Source organism: Equus asinus, chromosome 4 (genome assembly GCF_041296235.1).
Source record: "Equus asinus isolate D_3611 breed Donkey chromosome 4, EquAss-T2T_v2, whole genome shotgun sequence".
Classification (NCBI taxonomy): domain Eukaryota; kingdom Metazoa; phylum Chordata; class Mammalia; order Perissodactyla; family Equidae; genus Equus; species Equus asinus.
In genome coordinates, this window is record NC_091793.1 from 136377959 (window position 1) to 136405495 (window position 27537).

The 27537-nt window shown below is 47.7% G+C and overlaps 1 protein-coding gene across 6 annotated transcripts in view; it reads right to left on the minus strand.

Moving 5' to 3' along the window:
- The window catches only part of FLACC1 (flagellum associated containing coiled-coil domains 1), a 36422-nt gene extending 12610 nt beyond the window's left edge, over positions 1-23812 (minus strand). The window contains exons 1-11 of one of the 6 annotated variants that reach the window (XM_014829229.3): positions 23425-23742; positions 18202-18361; positions 17627-17701; positions 14227-14275; positions 12590-12723; positions 10700-10793; positions 8690-8751; positions 6118-6215; positions 5021-5073; positions 3250-3349; positions 1483-1586 (exon numbers count right to left, since the gene is read on the minus strand). In XM_014829229.3, coding sequence (XP_014684715.2) covers positions 1483-1586; positions 3250-3349; positions 5021-5073; positions 6118-6215; positions 8690-8751; positions 10700-10793; positions 12590-12723; positions 14227-14275; positions 17627-17701; positions 18202-18314 — 882 coding nt within the window. In that variant the 5' untranslated portion in view covers positions 18315-18361; positions 23425-23742. Of the gene's footprint in view, positions 1-1482; positions 1587-3249; positions 3350-5020; positions 5074-6117; positions 6216-8689; positions 8752-10699; positions 10794-12589; positions 12724-14226; positions 14276-17626; positions 17702-18201; positions 18362-23424 lie in introns of all 6 variants that reach the window. The other 5 variants (XM_070508392.1, XM_070508393.1, XM_044768447.2 and 2 more) reach the window with 5 other exon arrangements.
- Positions 23813-27537: the final 3725 nt, after the last annotated feature.

Sequence of the window (27537 nt, forward strand, 5' to 3'; positions counted from 1 at the left end):
CCTCCAAAACCAGGAAAATGGTAAATACATTGTGTGATATTCCTATAAAGGAATACTACTGAGCAATAAAAAAGGAAGAGATGACTGATATGAACAACAAATGGATAAATTTCACAGACATTATATTGAAGGAAGAGAAGTTATACACAAAAGAGCATATACTGTATGATTCCATTTATGTGAAGTTTACAAGCAAGTAAAACTAGTCTATGGTGGTGGGATTTGAAAGAGTGGTTTTCTTGGGGCAGGTTTTGAGGAAGATAGGGTTTAACTGGAAAGGAACACAGAGTGCTTTCTGGGTTGATGAAATGTTCTAGATCTCGATTTGGGTGTTGGTTATACAGATGTAAACATTTTTCAAAACTCCTCCAACCATATACTTCATATCCGTGCATTTTGCTAAGTGTAATTATACCTTAATGAGAGAGAGAGAGAGAGAGAGACAGGGTACCCATTCACAGATTTATAGTCAGCATCACCAGACAGAAAATCAGAGGGAGGACGATGTATCAGATGATCAAATCTCTCCCCACTAGAGGACCTGCTACTTCTATTCAGACGTCTGAGCTCTCCAGACTGCAGGAGCACTAGGCATTCGGCAGAGCATGCCTCATCTCCTCATTATTGTTTTGTTCAACAACATAGTGAATGCTGGAAATGGGCCTTTATTGGTGAAATTAGCAGCTTTTCAATTAGCATGATGGTTACAAATGGGCTCTTAAACATGGAATATTCAAGATATCTAAAATATTTTAGAGTCACTCTCCACTTGGCATGTAAAGGGTGCAAGGATCTAACAAAGCCTGTAGCCTGTGCACTTAGGGATGGATCTAAGACTGGACTCCTAAGTGCTCCTGTGTGCTGCTTAGGAGGAGCCCCGGTTGCCTGATGCTGAGTACCACAGTTAGAGTCCGACCTCTGTACTAACCACCGTGTGTAGCTCTGATGAATCTTTCATGCACTGAAAAGCTCAGAGAGCTGGTGGTGTGACTGCTTGGGACCTGCTTGCTAACACACATCTGTTTAGCAAATGTCCACGTATTCGGTAGGATTCGGCTGAGACCTGCTTTCATTATAACCTGGTATCAGTGTCGAGGTTGTGCAGGAGTGACCAACACGAGTAGCTAACCCTCATTTGCTTAGTTTAGTTTACAACAATGCCCTTTCTCTTCAACTACAAGGATGAAAGGACATTCGGAGACCGGGATTTTGGCAAAATAGGGAATTTCAGGCTCTGTATATGGTTAGCATTTTATTATTTCCTGTTAATTACAATTTTTGTCCCAGTAACCCCGTGGTAAGACTGTCTAGGAAAAAGACAACCAGACAATCAGCCTCCTTGCATGTGTTCCCAGGGCAGCTGGGAAAGGAGGAATATGCCCATGCAGACAAACAGCTCGCCTAATCCCCAGGCGCACCTGGGGGCCGGGCGCCGCACCAAGACTGCACGGCCCACCCCTGAGGCCCTCTGCACTCAGTTACCTCCTTCTCTCGGTTGAAGTTCTCAAAGACGGCACTGTGGGAGTCCTGGATTTTCTTCTTTTCTTCTTCCGACTCTAACTCAAACTTCTTTGTTATGTTATGTTCTGTGGAGGTGAGAAGAAATCACATATCAGTGTAGATGTGGGAAAAACAGAGGCAGAGAGAAAACTAGAGGATCTGAAGATAACAGAAATTCCAGACTGGGTCAAACTCAAGGTCTTACAGCCTCGTGTTCGCCTGACGCTCACCTGGAGATGCTCGAGAGCTGGGTGAACACGGTGGCGGTTCTAATCACATCACCTTCTGGGATTGACCTCTGATGTCTCTGGTTCTTTCCATGTGGTTTACTTTGGATCCGTTGCTTATTATTGTGTCCATTCCCTCTGGTGAAGTAACCACTATGCTTGCTTAGATATCCTTATCTTAAAGCACAGCTCTCAGCTAACGTGACTTTTCCAGCAATAAAATTTATTCTGTACTTAGCCCTGGGGTAGAGGTAAGTTTAACCATTTTGGGAAGCTGCCAGCAGAGCCCCAATACTAAACAGGAGGAAGAGGTGAGGGCTAACACAAACCTCTTCTTGAGCCTCGCAGTGCTGGGGGTGGAGAGGGAGGCAACCCCTGGGTTTGCAGGACAAGTCTGCACTGAGCTACACCATGAGCAGCTAAGGACTGCTCATCCCAGACTGGTTATAACATCTCAACTTAGACTTTGACAACATAGGATGAGTGTAACATGAGTAGCCAGGAGCCTGGGAGATGAGCTGGGCTATCCTGCACCAGGATTCCAGGTCAAGCCTCTAACAGGGGCAGCTCCACCATTCCCCAGTCTTAACTCCAGGGTCCTCATGTTGCCTTCTCACAATCCAGAGTCCCCAGCAGGGAAGGAATGGCCTTGAGGATTAACTTTCCCAGGGAGTATCTGTGTTTAATTGAGTAATTTTGTTAAAACCAATGAAATCTGATATGAACTGGATGAGGGCAGGATGTGGAATAGGTTTAGAGAGGCCCCACTCCTGCCTCCACTAGTCCTCTAGGTAGGGGAGCAGAGGCTCCGTAAATCCCTCTCTCCTTTCTCCATTTACAAAGAAGCTCAGAGGGGTGGGGGCTCACCTATAGAGCACGCTGTGTGATCTAAAGTCTGTGCTGAGTGTGGGAAATATTAAAAATATAGAGCGATATATAAATGTACCAAATCAACATGTTGAATTTTAAACTTGCACAGTTATATGTCAATGATAGCTCAATTACATATAAATATAATCGTATATATAATCAACATACAATCATATATATAATAATCGTCCATATGTAGTCATATGTATATATAATCAAACAAGGCTTCCTTTGGAGGGTGTGGGCATATAGAGGCTCACAGTATAGGATTGCATTGCCCTTCCCCAAACAATTGAATACTTGAAACTCTAATTCAGGAATTTTTTTCTGGAACTTTGGGGTCACTGGTGTCCAGATAATAAGTCTACACTCCTACAGATGCCCCAAAACTTGTTGCAGTCCCTGATGGCCAAACATGGAACCAGTGAGTTTTGGAAGGTGCAGGCTCAGACCCCCAGGGGCCGAACTTCATAAAAGACTCCATCTTTGTTGTCACGTCCTTGAAAACTCCAGGCACCTTGTATTCAGGAGTCCAGGCTTGTGGCCCATCACCCTTACTGAAACCAAGGCTGCCCTCCTCAAGTTGAGACCAAGCTGAATGGCAGTGTTTTGGTGCACCTGTCATCGGAAAGTCAGAAGTTTCCATACTCACTTTGCTTTAGCAGGATCTTTTCCCGCTCCAACTTCTCATCCTTCTCCCATTCTGCCTTCTTCTTTGACCACTTATCTTCCAACTCATCATAAATGCTGTCCTGTGGAGACACAAGACACTATGAAGAGAAGGTTCTTGAGAAAGGACACCTGGAGAGGCCATAAACTCACAGCAGGGCTGGACCCCCAGCACTGCACACCCGCCCACAGCTCTGGGCCCCATGCAGCTTCCCTCACCTGTGACCCTTGCTAGGGGACCACAACACGGGGGCCGAGGAAGGTAACTTCTAGCCCAGCTCGCCTGAGAGCCTGCGAACCCTAAATGTCAAGGGCAAACTGTGCATGGCGTTTGCCCCAGTGGGACTGGGCTTCCTTTGAAGACAGGCAGGGTGCCCCTGAGGGACCCACAGGCCAGCTCCCTCTGAATCAGCAATCACTCAACGGCACATGAACAGGGAAATGCCTAGTAGTTAACTTGAAGACTTAGAAAACAATGGGCTGTTTTTCAGAGAGTGTCCATTTTTCCTCAGCAAGGCTAACTTCCTTTGTAGCTGAGGTTAAATAAGCCTAACACAATGCCAGTCCTGGGGTTTGGCTGGGACCTCATGAGGTGGAACCGCAGGAGGGCAAGGCCCAGGACCTGGCCACAGCCAGTAAGTTCTCGGGACCCTGACCCCCTTGCTCTCCAGGTTAGCAGCAGGATTCACACTGGGCCCAGCATCAGACCTCATTTGTAACTGTGGCCATTTAGAGAGAAGTTCTTGCTCATCATTCTCGAGACTGGTGGGCAGTTTGGTTTCCATACAGGTCAAAGCTCTGGAGAGGCCCAGCCTGCAGCCAACACGAAGGGCACCTAGGGAACTGAGAGTGCTTACCTGCCCATCACCCTGATGCTTCTCTCAAGCTCCACTCTGTGACGCGCTCCCTGACTCTATCAAGGTACATCGTGGAAAATGAGTTTTGGATACAAGCTCAGAATTGAAATTGTAAGTGGAGAATACAATTTCAGAGGTGGTCCTTTGTTTGCCAAGACTGAATTGTTTCCTGGGGCTCCGGACTTTCAGTGCTAAAACCAGGAAAGTCCCGGCAAACCAGGACTAATTGGTCACCATAGAGGGGGGCTTTCTGCCTCAGCCCTTGCCCTGTCTACTCCCCATCTCTCACTCCCATCCTCCTAGGAAGAAATCATGCCCTAACTCTCTTTCTCTGCACCTCCATCAAATTAGCCGATTAAATGCATGGGTTGTGTTCTGAGATAGCTGGAGACCCCCATGCTCTGCTTTGGGACTGGGGCAGGTACAGACACAGTGATCCAGTCTTTCTGGATAGCAGCTGGGCCAAATGTCTCAAAGGCCTTTTACATGTTTCCTCCTTTTGACTTAGCACTATACAGGAATCAAAGATGTTACAAAATACAGATATTAGTGGCTGTCTTGAGGTAGAGACAGTTCTTTCTTTTTGTTGTTGGGTTTTGTATTGCCATTAAAAAAAACAAAAAACAATGAGCAGGTGTTACTTTTGTAATCACAAACGTATTTTCCAATGCCCTTCTTTAGGGTCTGGGTGACTGACTCGTCACTCGTGGAAGCCATCACAGTCTGCAGGTTCACTCTTCTCTCCGGGTGCAGCTAGTGCTGCTGAGGTTCAAGGACGCTGGGAATCTCAGGAAATTATTTTCTGGGCAAGGGCTCTAGATTCATCCCAATGTCATCAGCAGGAAGGAGCTTTGCTTCTCTTACTCTCGTAATCTACCAAGGAGCTCCGAATCTTACCTGATACATATAAAACATATTCTTCAAATACTTATACTCCTTTTGCATCTCCTCTGGACAAAAGGAAAACAACAGGGTCATCATTATACCTCTGAAATGCACGTTTTCAAGTTCAACTGTGAGCTTTCCTATATACCTTCCCTACCCCAAACTCAGGCCCTGTACAGTGGAACCGTGTGTGCCTCAGAAATCCCTCTGGAAGCTCATCAGAAATTCAGATGCCTGGACCCCACTCTAAACCCACTGACTTGGGGTCTCAGAGGAGAGGCCCAGCATATGTCCATAATATGATCTGGATGCACATGAAGTCTGAGAACTAACCCCCAGGAGAAACCCATATCTGCAGAAAAAGATGAGCGAAACCTTGCAGCATGCGTCTGCTGCTCTCTTTTTAAACAACATTTCCTAGTGTGCATTGATTTTGAAAACAATACATCTCTTTAGAAAATTCAGAAGTCAGCAAAGTGTAAATATTGTCTTTAAAAAATGTAAGGCAAAAGAAAGGGAGAAGCTTATAGCATTTCTCCTTCTCCCTGTGGAGATCAGTCTATAAACTCACAATTCTGAAGGGTACACTCTCTGCCCTTCCCAAGGGCAGCATAAACAGTGGGCTTAAAGGCCAACACAACCTTTATGGATTACAGGACCATAGGAATCATAGTGTCAGCTGGAATAGAATGAAACACCATCATTTCACAGGTGAGGAAACTTGCTGAATTGCAATAGTGTTATATTTGTAGAACACTGAGATGTACTTTACAAAGTGCCTTCACATTCTTATCCCTCTGATAAAGGCAAGTATTATTGTCCTCAATTCCCAGATGGGGAAACTGAAACTCAAAGAGGTTAAGGGACTTGCTCAGATCCCAAAAGTTGGTCACAGGCCCTTCCATCTTCCAGGCCTAGGAAAGACACTGGTAGACGAGGTTTCCCTCTTCAGTTTCATTCTCCATCACCTTGTCTCCTTGGGCTTTAGGAGGAAACCGTGAAAACCTAGCCATAGCCCATCCATGGCCAGCGGAGTCCCTTGGCCTGAGACCCACATGGTCAGCCTCCCGCCCCTTTACCAGGGTCATTCTCCCCAGTCCCGGTCATACCTAGTTTCTCCTGGGCAGCCAACTTCTCCGCCCTCAAGGCTGCTTTGTAGTTGTTCTCCAACTCAGCGAGCTCTGCTGTGTGGGCCTCTTTGAGCTTCCTGTGGGACCCCGGGGGAAGGCCACAGTCATCAGTGCAAAGAAGTCCAGAGCTGAGCTGTCAGATTTACCCCTTCCCACCTCCCCTCCCTCGCACAGGGGGCAGGCTGCAGGGCCCTTGCTCCCTGATGCATTCTCCTGGCATCCATCCAGAAAAGGGTGAGAAGACCGCTGTTTTCACCAACCACTCTTTTGAATAAAGCCAATCAGGGCCATAGACTGCCCTCACAGCACAGTCTTTGCTTATATCTCTCTTGGGAAACCATGGGCTGCATTAGCGCCCCGGATAATTTTAGAGCTCAGGGTCTCTCCAGCCTCCATTCCACTGCTCAAGATGAGCATTAAAATGAAAGTCTATACGGGGGCTGGCCCCATGGCCAAGTGGTTAAGTTTGCACACTCTGCTGCAGGCGGCCCAGTGTTTCGTTGGTTCGAATCCTGGGCGCGGACATGGCACTGCTCATCAAACCATGCTGAGGCAGCGTCCCACATGCCACAACTAGAAGGACCCACAATGAAGAATATACAAATATGTGCTGGGGGGCTTTGGGGAGAAAAAGGAAAAAATAAAGTCTTTAAAAAGAAAATGAAAGGCTATACGAGCCGCCAAACCAGGAAAAGACATGGAGGAACCTTAAATACATATTGGTAAGTGAACAAGGCCAATTTGAAAAGGCTACACACTATATGATTCCAACTATATGACATTCTGGAAAAGGCACAGCTACAGAGACAGTCAAAAGATCGGTTGCCAGGAGTTGTGGGAGGGAGGGGTGAGTGGGGAGAGCACAGTTGATTTTTAGGGCAGTGAAAATACTCGGTATGATAGTATAATGATGGATACATGTCACTGTAAATTAGTCCAACTCACAGAATGTACACCAGGAGTGAACTAGGGACTTTGGGTGTTAATGACATGTCAGCGTAGGTTCATCAGTTGTAACAAATGCACCATGGTGGTGTGGGGTGTCACTGATGGCATAGATTGTAGCGGGGGGGTGGTGTTAGGGGGTGTATGGGAACTCTGTACTTCACGTGCTATTTTACTGTGAGCCTAAAACTGCACTAAAAAATAAAGTCTATTATAAAATAAATGAGTTAATTAATTAAAATTTTTTTTAAAAAAGCAAGTCTGTGACTGAACCAGGAGGACTTCTCTCCCCCAGGATGTCTGGGGCTGCTCTGGTGCCCCACGGGGAGTGAGAAGGGGATTTCATGGGTTTCTCACCACACACACAGCACACCTCCTCTACTTCTTCATGGTTTGTCTTTGTGGCTTTGCATCCTGCCCCTCCCATGCCTTGTTCCCTTTTTGCCCAGGCCCTGACCTAGCAGCCAGAGAGAGTAGAGGTGAGAAGAGGAACAGGAGGAAGAAGAGGAGGAGGGGAAGGAAGAAGACAAAGAGGGAAAGGAGGAGGAGGAAGAGGAAGAGGAGAAGGGGGAGAAAGAGGAGGAGGAAGAGGAGGAGGGGAGAAGGAGGAGGGGGAGAAAAAAGAGAAGGGGAAAAAGGAGGAGGAAGAGGAAGAGAAACAGGAGGAGGAGGAGGAAGAGGAGGAGAGGGAGATAGAGGAGGAGGAGAAGGAGGGGGAGGAGGAGGAGGGGGAGGAGGAGGATGGGGAGGAGGAGGAGGGGGAGGAGGAGGATGGGGAGGAGGAGGAGGGGGAGGAGGAGGGGGAGGAGGAGGGGGAGGAGGAGGGGGAGGGGGAGGAGGAGGGGGAGGAGGAGGAGGATGGGGAGGGGGAGGAGGAGGGGGAGGAGGAGGGGGAGGGGGAGGAGGAGGGGGAGGAGGAGGAGGATGGGGAGGAGGAGGAGGAGGGGGAGGAGGAGGAGGAGGGGGAGGAGGAGGGGGAGAAGGAGGAGGAGGGGGAGGAGGAGGAGGGGAGGAGGAGGAGGGGGAGGAGGAGGAGGGGGAAGAGGAGGGGGAGGAGGAGGAGGGGGAGGGGGAGGAGGGGGAGGGGGAGGAGGAGGAGGGGGAGGAGGAGGAGGGGAGGAGGAGGATGGGGAGGAGGAGGGGAGGAGGGGGAGGAGGGGGAGGGGGAGGAGGGGGAGGAGGAAGAGGGGAGGAGGGGGAGGAGGGGGGGGAGGAGGGGGAGGGGGAGGAGGGGAGGAGGAGGATGGGGAGGAGGAGGATGGGGAGGAGGAAGAGGAAGAGGAGGCTGGGTTGAGATAACAGCTGTCTACCACAGAAATCTCCTAGAGAACAAAGAATAGCTCTTCTCAGCAATCAACAAAAAGGGAGATTATAACTGAAATGAAATAATTCGATGAGAAAGTGCAAAACCAGGAATAACCTCTGTGCTACATTTTATTGGCCTCATGTCCAACCCTCTTGCTCTCCAAAGACCAGTGTCTCATTCCCCCAGCCCTCACCACCCAGTTCCGTTTGGCGCTCTCTGAAATCCCAGTGAGCTGAATCCAGCAGGGATGCAGGAGCCTTAGGGCCTTCAGCACAAGAGGGCTTGTGCCAGAAAGCCTACCTGGTCTTGTTCTCAAAGCTCTGCTGCATCTTGGCACAGCGGAGATCCATTTCATGGGAGAGCTGGAAAGAGGCCCGCATTAACAACCAGGACCGAGCACCCTTCCCCACTCCAATCTGCCACTTCTGAGAAGCCTTCCCGCTCACAGGGGACGCCCCGCCCCCCCCCACCCCAATGTGTGCTCTGCAGTGCCGAGAGCACCTCATTACTGAGGGAACAGAGCAGTTCCTGCCTTGCTCCATGCTGTTTGGCATGTAATCCGTTTACGACATTGGTGCACGGGCACCATCCCTGTCCCTAGCTGGTTTTGTGGGCAGGTCTGGTCTCCTCCGCTTGACTGTAATCTCTTTGTAAGACCCTGCCCTTGGGATTCTCAGATGCATAACTCAATTGAACAATCATTTATTGAGCAGAGAGCTTGGCTTAGAAGAGCCAAAGAGGTCTAGGACTCAGACCCTGCCTTCAGGGCACTTAAAATCCAGTGTTACTGAGTCCTCACCAGCAGAGCGGCTGTGTTCCAGCACGCAGGATTTGCTCTCTTCCGGGTGACCCTCATCCTAACACATCAGATCCTCTGGTTAGTGCCTCCAGAGGAATGGACACTTCCAAACCAGTCAGCGCCCACTGCCAGCTGAGACAAGGGGTCAGGGCTTGTCCTTGTCCTTCTCTGACTACACAATGGAACCAGCATGGCTCCCTTCCAAAATGGTCACTCAACAATTTGAGGTGTTCACAGATGGGAGGATTTTAAGGGTCTCAATCACAGGTTCCTCTGTGGAAACAATCTCTAAGTATGTCTTCAGCAGGGCCAATGCTTCAGGGAGTGAAAATGTGCATTTTGCCTGCTAACCCACCACTGATGAGGTCAGTGATCTCATGCAAATTACTTAACTTCCTGAGCTTCAATTTCCTTTCTATAGAAGGAAACCATAAACCTGGCAGGGCTTTCAGATAAATATAGTAATGAATCAACAGTAAGGGAGGTCTCAGCCTGAGTTATAAGCTGTCACCTCCAGACGCAGATGCATCTGGGGCACATCAGAGGGTGAGGAGCAGGCCTTCCAGGAAGTCAGCCTTCGCAAGTGGGTTTCAATAACAACAGGTCTGGGGTGGGGGTGGGGTGGTTCTGAGCATTGCTCTGGTTTCTCACTCCAGCCCAGGCCAGCAGGCACACCTGCTCCAGGTGGGGATGAAGAGACCATGATAAAACAGATGGTAAAATCTAAAGGAGATGTCACCAAGACCCCCAGGAAACACAAAGAGTGCAAATTAATATCAGCACTGAATAATAATAATAATAATAATAATAATAATAATAATATCTGAAGGCTTCCGGGCAGCTTTTGAGCAGCACGGGAAGCACTGACCAGGCTGGTCCCTAAGCAAGAGCCTCAGCAACCTCTGAAGCTTAGCTCGCCACCAGGGCCATGGCAGCCTGAAGGGAAATGGCCGGCGCCCCCTCGTGTCGGGAGGACAGGGCATTGAGCACAGCTGAGGGCTGAGGCCCTGGGAGAAGTGGAAATTGAGTTAGGCCTTGAGGAGGGACTCGAGTTCTTGCAATTATAGATGCAGATGGATGCAGAGAGATACTCCTGGGAGTCAGCCCTGATGGCCTAGTGGTTAAAGTTTGGGGCTCTCACCAGTTTGGTGGCCCAGATTTGGTTCCCCAGTGCGGAACCACACCACCCACCTGTCAGTTGCCATGCTGTGGTGGTGGCTCATATAGAAGAATGAGAAGGACTTACAACTAGAATATACAATTAGGTACTGGGGCTTTGGGGAGGAAAAACAAAAAAGGAGAGGAAGATTGGCAACAGATGTTAGCTCAGGGCAAATCTTTCCCAGAAAAAAAAAAGAAATACTTCTGGGTGACCATCTTCAGAGCTGTTGCCTGGACAACAGGCCCCCACGAGAAAAGTGCTGGCATCTTGCCTGGCACACAGCAGGTGATCTGAAAATACTGGTCTTTCCCTACCCATAGAGACGTCAGCTAACTCAAGGGTCACTCACCGACTTTTGGGTAGACTGGTGGTCTCTGTTCATTTGCTCTATTATCACTGTCAGCTCTGAGATCTGCTCCTCTAGGTCAACAATGATATCAGTCCTGCGGGATAAGTCACTCTCCAGTCATCCACAGAGCTTCCATTCCAGGCCAGTCAGGCCCCTCCCCGAGCATGACTGGCTCTGGCCTGGTGAGAGCGGGCAGGTTCTGCACTGCTCGCTCATCGTGGGGGTGGGTTGGAGAGGTAGAGGGCTGCTCCGGGAGAAGGAATTTGGCAGTAGGGTGGTTGAGCCTCAGACACGGCCCTTTTGGGTAAGCTAGCCAGAAGTGAGCAGGTGTGGTTTGGTGCCCTATTGAATGGAAGGGAAAGAGGAATATGTCAGAAATCTATCAGGATTTGACCTTGATTTGGTATTAATAGTTGAAACGGCAGAGGGAGAAGTTCAGAGGAATAGGAAATGAGAAGACAGGGGAAGAGGACTGATGCCCACAGTGACCCATAGACAAGGAATGGGCCAGAAAACGACAAAGATGGCATTTCAGAGAGTGACTTTCAGAATAGATACTGGTTTTCCTTGCTTCTGGGTCTGGGGCCTCACCAATGTCTGTAAGATTATTCGGCTCTATTTGGTGGGGCCAGAGCAGACAGGGTGGTGGGCAGTGCTGTGTGCAGTGGGGCAGAGAGGAGGGTCTTGCTTCGAGACGCTGAGAAAACAAGAGAGAGGAGATAGGAGAGGGCACAAAGGTGCGCACAGAAAGTTGACCAACAGGGAACTCTCGTCTTTTGAACACGATCTTCACTATCAGTCGTACTCACGGCTTTCCCAGGGAATGACACAAGCATGAGTTACTATGTTTTATTATGCCACAACTGGTGACAACTTTCTTATGAGCCCAAGAGGTGGTCGTGGGTGCTGGCTTGACTGTGGGTGCACAGCCCACTCCCCTCCAGCAGAGGGCTGTGGAGAGCAGGGCAAAGGAAACAGGCTGACGGTTCCCAGCGGAGGGGAAGACAGGGCCTGGAGTCTGGTTTCTATGGGCCAGGTCAGATCAGGGCCACTCCACAGGACAGCCTCACTCTACCTGCATCCTTCAGCCTTGTACCAAATGAAACCACTGCAAACAGTTTGGTTGTATGCTTTCTACACACTTAAAAATAGGTAGGTGATTGTGTGTGTATGTGTGTGTGTGTTTTCTGTTGTTTTTGATCTTTTAGATTTCTGTCTTGGAAAAATAATTTTCACAGCAAGCTAAAGTCCAAGGAAGAGACACTCACTGGGGAGCCATTGCAATAGTGCAGGCAGGAAGTAACAGCTGGGGAAGGAGAGGGTAAGAATGAGAGATTTAGGAGGTGGAATGAAGGGGATGTGGGGACTGACTTTACATGGCCTTGAAGGACAGAGAGTGGGTGGGGCTTGACTGACAGAGAGGATAGCAGTGTGTTCAACGTGGATGGAGTCAGGCGAGAATCCTGCACGCTGCATCTCCCAGAGGCATGAACTGAGTGGTATTTTTGAACATAGTGAAACAGAGATGCATACTCAGGCCTCCCAGAAACTCTGACTTTACTCTTAATTCTCACCCTCCAAATTCAGACTATTTCACAAATATTTCATCTGTTTATTACCTCCAGCAGCCATTGCTCTCCTTTAGTACAAATTACACTACACCCACTCATTTTCCAGATCCGCTGCCTGACTTGACCTTCATCCTGACTCGAATGGGACTGGAGCAGAGAGGTGGTGCAGCGCGAGCAGGCACAGGGCTGAGGAGTGAAGTGACCTCGCGGCACCCTCAGAGCAGGGACTGGGCGTGGAACATGGGAGCTCCTCCTCGAGGCCAGGCCAGGCCGGGCAGAGAAAGCTCTGAAGAGCTGGATGTTGGTCCGAAGACATTACCTGGAAATTTTGACTTTGTCCATGATCTCTGATTCCAACTGCTTTTTCCTATCAAACATCTCATCTCCCAGGGTGACAGAAATCTGCTCCCTATTCCGAGTGAGGCGGTAGCCAGGGGACACGTTTATCACTTCCTGGGGATCAGGGTGCAAGGTGAGATAATACTGCAGATTTGGAGAGCTGAGACTCCTCCAAATCCTCCACCAGTGCCCCACTCACATCTAAACACGGAGACAAGACACGGGGTTCCGGGCCCAGGGCCCTCATCTGCCCTCCCCCGGGCCCTACTCCCTTCCTACTTCGGGCCCAGATTCCTCTCCCAAGATCCCATATCACAAGACTCAATTGGCTCCTGCATGTGCCCGTAGGCCTCTCAAGCTCAACATGTGCAAACCTAGCCGTTGATGCCTCACTCCACACTCTGCCCCCGAGCCCTGCCCTCCTCTGCATCCTCCATCGTGGCCAGAGGCCAGGAGCAGCCGGGCATTAGGGAAATCACTCAGGTTTTGGAATTTAGGCAGGCCTGAGTTTAAATCCTGGCTCTGCCACCAACCATAGTTATTCAACATCTCTGTGCCTCAGTTTCCTCATCACAAAATGAGGATGATAACTCCTCCTCAAAGGGCTTTTGTAATGAAGAAACAAAATAACCTGAGAAAATGCCTAGCGCAGTTGTGAAAACAAACGAAGGCATTTTAGTCAGTTCCTCTTCTGCCCCCACTAGATGCCAAGTCAGAAATCCCAGCAGGGCTACCAGCCAGCATAGAGCAGGATAAGATTGTACCTTCTAGAGTTGTGCGGACAAGCCCCGCTGCGGCACCAGGGGTCCTGTCACCGTCATCTCCCACAGGGATCTCAGCCTCAAGCTCTCCTCCCCACACCCCTGCCCTGGAATGGCCCAAGGCCACCAGTGACTTTCTCTTTGGCTCTGGCGATCTCTTCCCAGCTGGCCTGTCCCCAGCCTGACTCCCCTAAGGTTCATCATCCTCTCCACCTGGAGGGCTGTCACATTTTTGTTTGTTTGTTAGTTTTTCCTGACTATTACGGGACTGCATGATCCTTATTTAAGGGGAAAAAGAGGCAAATAGATAAAATAGATAAAAACAGAAAGTAGTAAAAAGCACCAATAATATCCCACTAGACAGTGTTTTTCCTAGAATGTGAAGATTACCTGGTCCTATGACTGTGTCAGACCCGCCCAGGCTCCTAGACACCAAAAGGATTAGGCCCAAACTCCTAGGCAGATGTGAGATCCTTCTGGGTGTGTCCCCATCTCTCTCCAGCAGCTCCCAGCCCTGCTCCCCCAGGTGCCTTGACGGTCCCTCCCTCAGCATTCGTGTTTTCCCAAGTGTAGCAGACGGTTTCCTGCATCTGGGCATGAGCTGTACCCTGGCCCACTCTCCTCGCCCTGCACAGAGCGTAGAGAGTGGAGACTAAATGCCCTCTCTGGGGTCTGGCTGAGCCAAGGTCAGGACGTGAACCCTCACGGGCACATGTTATATGCAGTCATTACCGCTCCTCCTCATAGGATCATTGCAAAGATTCAATGCAGGAGGTATGTGCAAAAGGCCCATGCCTGCACACAGTAGGTGCTCAATAAAAGTTAATCCCACTGCCCTCTTCCCATTTTTACTCACGCAAGGTGATTTATTGCTCTCCTCTTGTTTTCCGAAGTGGGTTTTCACTCTGCAAGAGAAAGGCATGCTCAGAAAGCAATCAGAGAGTGAAATGAAGTTCAAAGCTTAGGAGCTGCACCCCGATTCCATCACTCATCTGTAAAAACGGACACCACCAGGATGACCTGTGAGCTCCTTTCAGCTCTCGAAATATCTACTTTGGGAAATAGGGAATGTTTAATGGTCCAGGGATCATCGGCAGGCAGGTTGTGATAAAATGGCAGGTGGTAAAAATGTGGGAAATCAACGAGTTGCTAGTCTAACAGTAGAAGAATTCCTACAACAAGGACCAGGAGGCTGGGAGGGAAGGTCCAGAAGGCCCCCCGGGACCATGGTGCATGGTCTCAAGTGCACAGATTGTTCAGTGACATCTATGCTGTCAGCACAACAGCCTTTCTTATTTGCAGCAGCAATTGGTGTTCTGGGACCTTGAAATTGTCAGTTAAGTGAATTCGGGATAAGCAAAGTGTTACTATTCCGAGATCGTAACTAATTTTTCTTTTCAGGTATAGAAACATGAACACAATATCCAGCGCCCAAATACCCAAAGAGTGTCCTTAAGGGAGCTCGCCTGGAAGGTTGAAAGATTGGAACAAGAGTAACTAGCGTCTGATGAGCTGACAGAATGGTTAGGCCTTGGTGTATGATGTTAGGGCCTCTCCTCTCTGCCTCAACATACACTCACACATGGACGCATACCATCAGGCAGCTGCTGTTAAGACGGACACCTGAAACGCCCTCCAGGAGTTCCATTTTCCCCACGATCCAAACCACCATATCATTAGGAGTTGTGGAGTTGGTGCCCCGGGTGGGACGGTTTCAGAGTCTGTGGGTAACTCTGAGTGTGGGGAGTGGGATTGGGAGGATTTTCCCTGGTGAGAGCAGTTCCACCTTGGTTAATAACCACCAATCTGGTTCTGATCCCACATCTCCCACCCCCAGTGGGGGCCTCCATAGAGGCACTGAGGACTCTTGAGAAAACCAGGCCAAGAATTTGGCTACCTTAGACGCGACCACCAACTTTTGATTTTAACTTTAACTAGCAAAAAAATGATTGTGTGTAAAAAAATGGGCATGAGTGCATGATATACACTAATAATACAATGGGGCCCACATGGAATTCACGAGAAGCCGTTCAACCATCTAAAGTGCAGCTCAACTCATGCCAACCACATGCTCCCGTTCATAAACCTGAAACTCTCCACCATGGTGGTGTGGTTTGCTTTCTCTGAACTCAGGAAAGCCTTGGGTGGGGTGAGGTGGGGAACCACTGGGTGGCTTGTGTCTCTGGAAAGCTGACTGTGGATTTGAGTTTATGTCTTTTTTGCTCTCAGTAAACCTCCTTGAGCCACGGAGACCTTCCACACTCACTTCAGACCTGCCGGAAACATCAGAGTGTAGCTTCACGGGGACCCATTCTGTTGGTTAACTGTGTTTCTCTCCTTGAGAAGTAAAAGGTAAGGTCGATTCAGAATGACTCTCCTTTACACTTTTTGTCCTTGTCAACCTACTAAGATCATTCCAATTACAGAGACAAATTTTGAGACTTTCTCAGTTCAGCAGCCAGAACAGTCCTTTCAAAATGCAAGTTGGGTCATGTCTCTCTTCTTCTCAGAATCCTGATGGCTTCCCATGTTTTATGAGCCAACTTGTGTCCCTCTCAATTTGTATGTTGAAGTCCTAACCCCTGGTTTCTCAGAATGTGACTGGATTTGGAGATTGGGCCTCTGAAGAGGTGAGTAAGTTAAGACAAGGCTGTTAGGACGGGCCCTACTCCAATCTTACCGGTGTCCTCACAAGAGAGACTAGGACACACAGAGACCCCAGGAATGCACATGCGCAAGTGAAGAGGCAGTAAGTGGGCAGCCAGGGGCAAGCCAAGGAGAGTCCTGAGCGGAAACCAGCCCTGCCAGCACCTTGATCTTGGATCCAGCCTCCAGAACTGTGAGAAAACAAATTTCTGTTGCTTAAGCCACCCAGTCTGTGTCTTTTTGTTATGGCGGCCCAAGCAGCTAACACACCATCCCTTTCAGAGTAAAAGCCAGTCCTTACGGCAGCTGGCACACCTCACTGCGTGAGTTTCCTGTTGCTGCTGTTACCAATATTACAAGCTTAGCGGCTTAAAACCAGACCAACTTATTACCACACAGTTCTGGAGGCCAAAGTCTGAAATGGGCTCACGGGCCAAAAATCAAGGTGTTGGCTGGGTTGTGTATTCCTCCGGGAGGCTCTGGGGAGAGTGTTTCCTCGCCTTTTCCAGCTCTGGAAGCTGCCCCTGTTCCTAGTGGCCTTTTCCTCCGTCTTCAAAGCCAACAACTGCATCACTCCATCCTCTGCATCTACTGTCGCTTCTCCTTCTCTGTCATGTCTAAGGACCTTTGTGATCACACTGGGCCCACCTGGATAAACCAGGATAATCCATCCATCCATCTCAAGGTCAGCTGATTAGCAAGCATAATTTCACCTGCAATCTTAACCCCTCCTTGGCAAGTAACAGAACACAGTCACAGTTTCCAGGGATGGGGATGTGGGCATCTTTGGGGGGCATTGTTCTGCTGAGAACACTCATCATCTCTGTCACTTCTCTGAGCTTGTCTCTACCACTCTCTGACCTCCTCCACTCCCCCGACACTGGCCTCCTTGCCTTCCTCGAAAAGGCCAGACACGCCAAGCAAGTTCCCACCAGGGCCTCTGTTCTGGCTGTTCCCTCTGCCAGGAGTGTTGCCGTCAGATATCAGTGTGGTCCTGCTGGCCCCTTTACATACAGCCTTGCCCTGTTCTCCCTATAAAATAGCACCAAGAGCTCCAGGAGAGCGAGACTTTGCTGTGTTCGCCACTGTTTCCCAACACCTGAAGCAGTGCGTAGCAAATGATCGGTACTCAATAAAGACATAAATGGAATACAAAGATCGTGCAAAGGCCTAAAACTAAGTTACACGTCTAAGCTTATAAAATGTAGGTAAAAATTTTAATTTATGATTAAAAACAGAGTTGCAATCTACAGAAAGTCTTAGACATGGGAAAGTCAACAGCAAAAGGGTGAGTCAGCCCCATAAATACATGGGGGCCTCTTCGCCTGTGACAGGCATTGGGCATTGTGACCTTTTAGGGCAGGAAACAGCTATCAGGGGACCCCAGCTGGGAGCTCGTAGTAGTGACTTTGAAAGCTGCAGGAGCAGAGGGCCACAGAGTCCACATGTAAGATCTGAGGTTTGGGGTAATCACGGTGGCTTCTGGCAATTCTCTGACATCCCTGGCAGCAACTAGTCTAAGTCAGGCAAGGCTGTGAAGGCCCAGGAGGGAGATTCTTTTATGCATGTACCTCAAACTATTCCTGCCCTGTGGACATGAAAATACTTACTTTGGGGCGACAACAGGTTTTATTGTTGGTTGGACATAATTTTGTTTTTTTGAAGCTGGAGGAAGAGGAGTTAGCCTGAAAGTGAAAAATAAATAACAAAAAAGAGAAAATCGGAAATTCAGAAACCTGTTGTAGCACTCTCAGATTAGGTGCACCCCCACCGTGACCCCAAACTGGAATATGTGGTCTGACACCCAGAACCTTTAAAATCAGGACAGTTTTGGGAGCCTCAGGCAGAAGCCTTGGCACTTGTTCACTGTCCCAGGGGGTGCCCAGGTTGGCAGCACAGCTCGCCCCCCAGTTCCCAAAGCTCTTCGTCCCACAGGAGGGGCAGCTGCCATGGGCCCTTCGGCCGGAGCCCCCTTCCTTTCTGCGCTAACTCGGAGACTCGCTCATTCACCACGACACCAGCCTTGCAGGCCCAGCCAGAGCCATGTGCAGCCTGCAGGCCAGGCAACGCCCTCTGGCCCTCTTGGGACTTGCTGCCAAGTTGACTGTTTGGAAATACTGTGAGAGAAAGAAGGCTGCAAATGGGACCCAGGCCCCTAGCTCCCGCCCTCCCAGACAATGCTCACTTGGGCTTCCCTGTGGAGCTCTTGCTTAGTGGCTGAGGGGTCTTGATTAGCTTCCGTGGCCCTGAGTTCCAGGGGTCCCAGCAGGTGCAGTAGATGAGAGGGTTGGGGTCCATGGCAAGAGGTCAGGGGCAGTCTTGGCTGCTAGGTCAGGAGGCCCTTGCTGAAAGGGGAAAATGACAGCAGACAGTTACACATTCAGAGTCAAAGCAAAAGCTTAGAGACAGGTTGGGAAGGACCCAGGGACAGCCCAAAGCACAGACGGTAGATTCTGGAAGCTGTTGCTCTGGTGCAGGGTCTGGACTACAGAATGACACCTCATCCTTGCCATCCAGTAGGCTTGACTTGAAAGCACTTTAAAACTGGCCATAATTGAGTGCTTACCGTGAGCCAGGTACACAGTAAGTAACCATGTATTGTTATCCCGATTTCACAGATGAGGACACTGGGGCTCAGAGAGGCCACAGAGGAGCAAGTTGCAGAACTGGGAGCAAGCACAAATCTACCAGCTCCTAAGCCCGTGCTCTTCCTTCAGGTCACCCTAGCTCTCACTGAAGTCAAGAGAAGTCCCTCCTGCACAGAACTTTCTGGAAAATTGCTCTGTTACTCAAATTACAGCGCAAGTGAATTTCCTGCCTGAACTACAGTCAAAACTCTTCCTTGCTGGCTCCACAAAAGAACCCCCCCCCCAAAAATCCCTCTTTTAAAGGTTTGCATGAAAGACAACTATCAGATAAAGGTGGAGGCTTGATCACACGTATTTATCTTCTTTCTTTTGTAGAACCTCACTAAAATGAGAGCACAGGATTAAAAGAGGCTTAATTCCCTAAGAACAAAGAGAATGGGAGAGGAGACAATCTTGCACAAGGGATGTCAATCCATGTTTGGCACCATGAGTCCCTCACTTAGCCGACATGCCTGCAAAGGGGGTACAAACCAGAAGGAGCCAATTCCACACAAAAGATCCCCAAAGACTCAGGGCTTGGAACCAGTAGGTTATCTGATGATGCTGATAGGCATTTGACAGATCTGTTGGAGCCTGTGGCAGGTGGAATAATGTCCTTCCCCCCGAAAACGTGTCCACATTCCACTGCCTGGAACCTGTGAATATGTTACCTTACCCGCCAAAAGCAGCTTTGCAGCTGTGACTAAGTTAAGGATCTTGAGAAGGGAGATTAGCTGGATTTTCCATGCGGGCCCAAGGTAATCACAAGCATCCTTATAGGAAGGTGCAAACGTCAGAGTCGGAGGAGAAGATGGTCAGGTAGGAGTGACGGAGGAAGAGGCCATGAGCCAAGGAATGTGGGCAGCCTCTAGGAGCTGGGAAAGGCTGGGAAGTGATTCTCCCTGGAGCCCCCAGAAGGACAAATCCTGCCTACACCTTATTGTAGCCCAGCCAGACCCACTTCCGACTCTGACCTCAGAACTGTTAGGTAATAAGTTGGTGTTGTTGTAAGGTACTAAATTTGTGGTTATTTCTTACAGAGCATTTATAATAGGAAACAGAGTATTTGGGGAAAAATTAGCAATAGAAACATCAGAAAATAAAAATTGCATAATTACTCCAGGTTAAAAAATATAGTATAAGAAAGTAAACGTAATCATAGTAAGGTGCACACTCATATATGTCAATGTAAACACTTAGTAGTAATTTAACCAAAAAGCGAATTGTGTCTACACCGGAAACCTGGGAGGCGGGGAGGGGAATGGAGGGAGGACGTATAAGGGCTATGTCCTCGTCTACCATCCCAGGAAGTCAAGAGAGACTGTCTAAAACTGAAAAATCAACAAATGGAGTAGAGGCAAATTATTTAGAAGTATGAAGTTAAATTCCAAAAAAAGTAGCTAAAGGGGTTGAAAATAATCGCCTCTAGGGAGCTCGCCGAGGAGAACTGACAAGTGAGGAGGGGTGGGGCAGAAATTGTGACTTTTCACCAATGAATTTTTAACACAGTCTGATTTTTAAACAATGTCTGTGGATTACCTGATAAAAAATAATGCCAAAAAAATGTTATGAGAACCAATAGACCAACGAAAGCATTATAATGACAGCAGATTAAACTCAAAATTTTAAGTCAGTGACTGGCTCCCAATAATACACTGGAACAAATGTGCTTAAGAATCAGCTGAAAAGCGAAACAAACCTTCTTCTGTAACATGACTGAGGCTTGAGAAACCCAGTTATGAGGTCTAATGACATTTAGAGCCAAAGGGGATTTTAACATTGAATCCGTTTTTCAGATGAGGAAACTGAGGCTCAAAGACGTGAAGTGACTCGGGGCCGCCTGTAGCTGCTCAGCGGACAGCAGAGCACTTGCTGGCTCCGCTGTGAGTCCGCACCAGGTGCTGGGAGGGTCTGAGCACCCACCTGCACGTGCCCTCAGGGAGCCGGCAGCCAGTAGGACAGCCGTCAGAAAGGGAGCTGAGGGAGCTGCGCAGCCAGGGCAGGAGACCCGGCCTTGGAAGAAAGACGACGTGTGCAGGCGGAGGCAGGTGGAGGCAGGTGCGGGAGGCCCTGGGTCCGAGGGCTGGGCCCAGGGTGCCATGTGGAGTAGAGGTCAGGACTAGACAGGAGGCCAGCATACTGGGTAAATAGCTAAGGCGACAACTGCCCCGCTGTGTTGGGGGTCCAGTCAGATCTCAGGGGGATGAGGTGAGGGAAGCAGGTGGGATGGAGCAACCCAGGTGAGGAGACAATGTCACAGGGCCTAGAATTCGGGTACGAATCTGAAAGGAGGCTGCAGCAGTAGCAAGACAGCAGGTTTGCTTCTGCCTGGGACCGTGTATCTGCTTCCTGTGAGGACAGGGGCCCATCCTGAACTTGGGGTGTTAGCAGGTGTCCCTGGGGTGGGAAGTGAGAGGCTGGGGCAGGCCGTCCCCCAGCAGGTGTCTATTCCTTTTCTTGCCCAACTGGACGGTGGGTTCTTGAAGGCCAGGCCTCCACCATCTGTGCCCCCCACGGAGCCTGGCAAGGGTAGTTGTCCACAATGGGTATTATATTTTTTTCCTGAGTAATAAACCAGGTGCCTGCAACCACAGGGACCAGCTCAACAAGGAGAAAAGATACCCGTGGGCAAAACTGCAAAAATATGGCTGTCATTACGATAGTATAGATAATATTAACAATTAGAATCAAAAACCCAAAATGCAGGGGCTGGCCCCGCGGCCGAGTGGTTAAGTTTGCGCGCTCCGCTGCAGGCGGCCCAGTGTTTCGTTGGTTCGAATCCTGGGCACGGACATGGCACTGCTCATCAAACCACGCTGAGGCAGCGTCCCACATGCCACAACTAGAAGGACCCACAACGAAGAATATACAACTATGTACCGGGGGGCTTTGGGGAGAAAAAGGAAAAAAATAAAATCTTTAAAAAAAAAACCCCAAAATGCACAGTAAATTATGGCACAACCAATCAGAGGAGCAGTACACGGATTTTAATTGAGCACTTTAAAGCCTGTGGAAACATGAAGAAATGCTTATGAATAAAGATATAAAATGGTATGTATGCAATGCACACAATTATGTAAAAGCATGTACCTATATGGACAAGGGTTAGAAAAGAATATAATGAAAATTGGACCATAAAATCAGGATTATGATTTTTTTATTTCTCTGTAACATTCTTTACTAAAATTTTCCTTGGGCTTTGGAGTCAGATGGCCCTGACTTTGCTCAGAGGCTCTGCTACTTATCAGCTATGGGACCTTGAGAAATTTACTCTTACTTTTCTGAGTCAGTTTCCTCTGCAAAACGGGGATGTGGGTGTTCACGCCTCCTGGACTGCCGTGCACAGAAACGAGACCGCCTCAGGAGAGCTCTTGGCACAGTGCCTTGTACACATTAACTTCTCAAGAACTGGTAACTGAGTTCAAGGACATTATGAGCCCCAGGGGTATTTTGTATACAGAAGCTTTTATTTCTAATTTCTTTAGGAGAATATGTTTATTTGTGTGTGTGTTAAATTGACTTAGGCTCATTGTAAAGAAAATCATAACACAGAAAAGCCTAAGGAAGCAAAAATTATCCAAAATAAACACCTAGAGATGACCACTGAAAATATTTTGTTAATGTCTTCTAGAGTTCCCTCTAGTCTGAAGAAACAGATTTATATAATTTTCTGTAAAAGGGACAAACTATACTTACATTCTAGACATGCTTTTTCTCAACAACGTCGTGCGCTTCTTTTAATGTCAGTAAGGATAGATATAGCATCATTTTTTAAACAACTTTACTGTGGAGAAATTTTTTAAATGTACAAAAATAAAGAAAACAGTACAAAGAACTCACCCATCACCTAGCTCCTACAATTAGCAACTTGTGGATAATCTCATTTATCTGTACCCAGCTCACTCCTCCAACACCAGATTATTTCAGAGCAAATTTGGTCGTTCTTTTTCGTTCCTGTTATGAACAATGCTTTGGTGTATATTCTTTTGTTCTTAAAGAGTAAAGGCCTCTCCCTCCCAACCCCCAAGGCGATGGTACTCAAAATATTTAACTACCAGTAAGACAAGGCTATTGAACAATCAGAATAGACATGGGCCACGGGGCTGGAACAGGGCCCCGGGGGACCCCACTCCTACCCCCGGGCCAGGCATTAACCCCTTAGTTGCTGAATTATGAGGAGGCCTGAGGGTGCCAGGGGAGGAATTGGGGTGACCAAAGTGGCAGGGGGGACATTTGAGGGTCCTTGGATGATGTATCCAGACAACCAGTATAGCAGCATTTCAATAACTGGGCATCAACCCTCTGCTTCCAGTACTGTCCTAAGAGGGAAGCACTGTTAACAGTTTCCTGGGGTATCCTTCCAGAAGAGTTCTATGAATATATATGTATATAATCTTTAAAAATGTTTACATGAATGAGGCATACTTTACCCACTGTGCCGTGCCTCGCTCTTTTTACATAACAGGACAGCTAGTACATATTTCTGTATTGGCACAGATGGATCTACCGCATTCACAGAGGCTTGATGTTGCCTGTATGGCTCTAAGAATATAGAGGTGTGTGTGAGCATGCACACGTGTGTGATTTAGGATCCTTTCTCCCCGTTCTTTTCCTTTTTTGCATCTTTCTCTGATCATTTTACCTGAGGCTCACTGGACCAAATGTGCCAATTGGTGACACTGTAGTCACCAGTGAGCCAGCTGAGCCTTCGGAAAGGTCACTGGTTAGCATTAATAACCAGAAGAAAAAATTACATAAAACATCTTTTCCTAAGAGCTTACCTTGGACTTCCCAAAGATTTGTTTTTCCCATGTGGTTCCTCTCCAAGTCAAGAGTCTTAAAGACACCACAATGTTATGGAGAAACTGTTTCCCATGAACACAGAATCAGAATTCATTTTAGGCCAAATCCAGAGGTTCAAGAACCCGAGACTTGAGTGGTCATTCCCAGACCTTAGTGGTTGTTGAAATCCAAAGCAAAACTCCACAGCCTGTGGAGTGACAGGCTCTCAGGGAATCCAGTCAAAGGCTTTCACAAAGGCTGAGGTGGCATGAGCACGAATTTCCCTCGCAAAGACAATCCAGTCTGAGTCTTTCAATATGGCAATGAAGTCAAACTAGAGGAGAAAGTCACCCCTTGCTTCAGACTCTCTTGACTCAGGCCTTCAGTGGCGAGGTTTGTCTCTGGGAGATGGCAAGAGAAGGTTTGTTTCTCTTGTTACTATGGAAACAGAATAGCACACCTCATTGGCTCAGGCACTCTCCTCTTAAAGGGAGAAGGCTGGAGAAGCAGCCGGTAAGCAATTCTCGAAGGCACAAGACAAAAGACGCTGAAGATGTACTTTCAGAGGAAATAGAATTAAACAGTGCTCCTAGGCTTAATCGGCCTATGGCAGAAGTTGCCAGACAGGATCTGTGATGGATGTTTAAGTTCCTCTTGTCATTGGCTCACAGAAACCTAAAACTCCAAAGCAGGCACTTTCTTCCCTGAATAGAAGGGTTCAAAATCCATAAAAGTACACATCCCCCAGAACAGGAGTCTTTTTCAGTTGCCAATGGGTTCAGTTTTTTTTTCCCCTTAAATAAAGATGCTTTTGCTCATTATAGAAAAAAAAACCAACTAGCTTCTTAGACCAGTGGCTTTCATTTTTTTTATTGCAAGTCATTATAAGAAATATATTTTACACATTTGAGAATAAAAAGTTGCTTGAAATAATAACCTTATTATATACTACTCTCATCTGTTTCTTTTTCTTTATTTTAAAATCAAAGCTGATTACAAATCCACTTGATTGCTTTCAGGATCCATTGATGAGTCACAAACCACAGTTTACAAAACATTGCTATAAGTTCAACTCCACACTTTCTCTCTATTTTGTGCCAGGCGCTGTTGTGAGGTGTGGGCTAGAGCTCAGTTCCTGTGCTCCGAGGAGCTTAGAGACTAGTGAGGAAACAGACAATTAACAAGTTCAATAAAAGCACAACGAAGCTTACATTAAGGGCCTCACCAAATGCAGGGGGAATGTATAGCAGATATTTCTCTTCCAGTTTAATGAGTTAGGCAACAGTTTTAATCAGAGAAGAGATCTGACTAGCTTTGCATATTAGAAAGATCATCCTAACTACAACGTCGATTGGAGGGGCCAAGACAGGAGGCAGGGAAACCAGTTAGGGGTCTGCGGCAGTGGTCAAATGGGACATTATGGTGGCCTCAACTAAGGGAGAAGCAGTGGAGATGGAGAGAAGAGGCAATAGGACTGGGTAATTGCTTGGATGTCAGGGAAAAGGAGGAGGTGATGAGGATGCCTGGGTTTCTAGCTCAAGCAACTGAGTAGATGGCAGTTGCATTTATTGAGATGGGAAAGTCTGGGATAAACAGGCTCAGGGGAGCAGATCATGACTTCAGGCTTGGGCACGTTGAGTTTGACCTGCCAGGGAGTCATACAAGTGGTGATGTCTATTCCAGAATTTGTTACATGTTTGGGGAGTTTAAAAGAAGAGTCTAGGCTGGAACATTTTAGGAGTCTTCGGAGTAGATAGTACTTAAAGCCAAGGGAGTGGGTAAGATCACACGAGGAAAGGGTGTTGCATAAGAAGAGGGTCAGAGCAGAGCCCTGGGAATACCAGTATTTACAGTATTTCTCAAAGTGTGCGTCAGGTGTTAGTTAAAATATGTACAACTATCACTTAACTGAAAGTGGCTAAAATCAAAGAAGTTCATTAATTTCATGAAATGCAAAGTCTGGAGATAATGCTAACAGAGTTGAAGCAAAAACTCAGCCATGTCATTGGGGAACTGGGTTCTTTCCATCTTTCTGTCATGTCAGCCTCAGATGTCCAGTGAGGGGAGCCTCGTGGTTGCGCTACGGTGGCCACAACTCCAAGCACATGAGCAGGCTGCATGGAGACAAGACTTCAAAAGCTAAAAGGGAGGGAAAGAAGTTACAAAAAGAGGACAATGGATAGAATTGACTAGTCATCCAGTCAAATCCATCTCCATCTAGAGATCGGATACTTACTTCAAGTCTGTTTATTGTGTGAAATTGTATATTTAAATATTTTCTTATGATTTAAAAGAAGCAGGATTTGGGTCTCACGTGGAGAGTGGCTAAAAACAAAGAGACAAAGGAAGCGGGGCCTGAAGGAACACCCTGGCCACTTGACTTGGCCAAGGCTTAGTATCAATTACCACTACTCTGGAATTTTTCCTCTCCTCTTTTTAGACATGCGTACAACTTTGTCAGCTCTAAAACAGCAGAGCGGAAGGAAATGAAGGCTTGTAGGAGTTACGTATTAATTGCCCATCTCTTTGATTGAATTTAGGGAAACTTTGGGATTGCATAAACAGCTCTTTCCAAAGACCCAGGGAGGGGCCGATGCTACTAACATCCTCAGTAACTTTCCCCAAAGCAATGTGCCTTAGTATTTGGAATGGAGGTGGAGGAGGCCAGAATACCAATAGCATAACAAAGTAAGTTGAATAAATGAATGAAACTGTGACATAACAATTCAGCTCTTGTATCAAAATTAGTCTGCACCTCGGCTGGGAAGTGGGCACACCTCGTGTGATGCTGCAGCCCTCGGGATGTGGCAAATGTGATCAGCCCCAGCACTGAGAGGCTTTCCATTTGTGGCTCTGTGAGAACACTCTCCATGCAGAAGAGTGTCTCTTCTCATTGTCTCCGAGTTCCTTAATTCCCTTTGATCATTTCTTGTCTTTCAAGATCCGACCATCGGGTGCTATACTAAGTCCCACTGACTTATTCAGCTGTTCCCAAATGGCCCCTTGCCAGGGAGCCACAAGAATGATGGGAGAGCCTGCAGTGGCACCCTCACACCTAGAAAGAGGGGCCACTGCACTGAGCCCTGGGCTCTGCCTAGCACAGGCATTCAAAAACTCGAGTTTATTAACAAACATGTGCTTGATCTGGAGCTCAGCTCTGGAACAGCAGGACCTGAAACCCTAAACATCTGCTCTCATCATTAACATCATGCAGGCCCCAGGAGAATGCTTCTCCACGTCTCTGGCCCTTTATCTTCAAAATAAAAGATGACCGTGTCAAATGCAAGGGAGGTTTGTGGGTCGCGCTGCTGGTAAGATCAGAGACAGACCCAGCTTTGGAATGCATGGTGGGCAGGGGCAGCAGCAGTGAGGTTGAGAGGAAAGGTAACTTCTAAAAAAAAAAATAGCATGATTGCAACACATTTACACATAATGAAATACTGTTTTCCAGTGGTGCTGAGTATCTGCTTTTTGCTTTTCATTTTTTAATTTGTAATTCCACCGGTACTCATATACTGGAGTGGTACTTGCAAGAACTGCATATGGTAGCTGAAGAACATTTAGCAATATGAATTCTGATTTTCTTTAAATTTATATACACATAGGTTGTAGGGGAGGAAGAAATATTCCTTTGCCCTCTAGGTTCTTCTGGCTGGTATAACAATTGAGTTGACATGAGACACAATAACAGAAAATCAAACAAATTAAATAACATGTATACGTGGGAGAAACCCAGGAAAACTGAGTAAATTGCCAAAATGGCCGAAGCCACCACCTAAACTACTATCTTTAGCTAAAGACCAAGAAGGATGTTGGAAGTAGTGGTTTGGGACTTCAAACAGAAGAAAGATTATTCACGTGGAGATGGAAAAGCAAATGTTTGGTAAACAAACATTTGCCATGCCTTGCAAAGACAATGAGACATGGAGGGGATTTTGATCAAACGGGCCTTGCTAGGTTCCTGTCTATCACACCTAGTTCATATTATACTATAATCAACTATGGTGATAGCTCCTTCCTGAAATAGGCCTTCTGTCTTAAATTATTTTATGCACTTAGGAGGGAGGTCAAAGTTTCTTCCTGAATCTTTTGTTCTTAAAAACAATCAATCC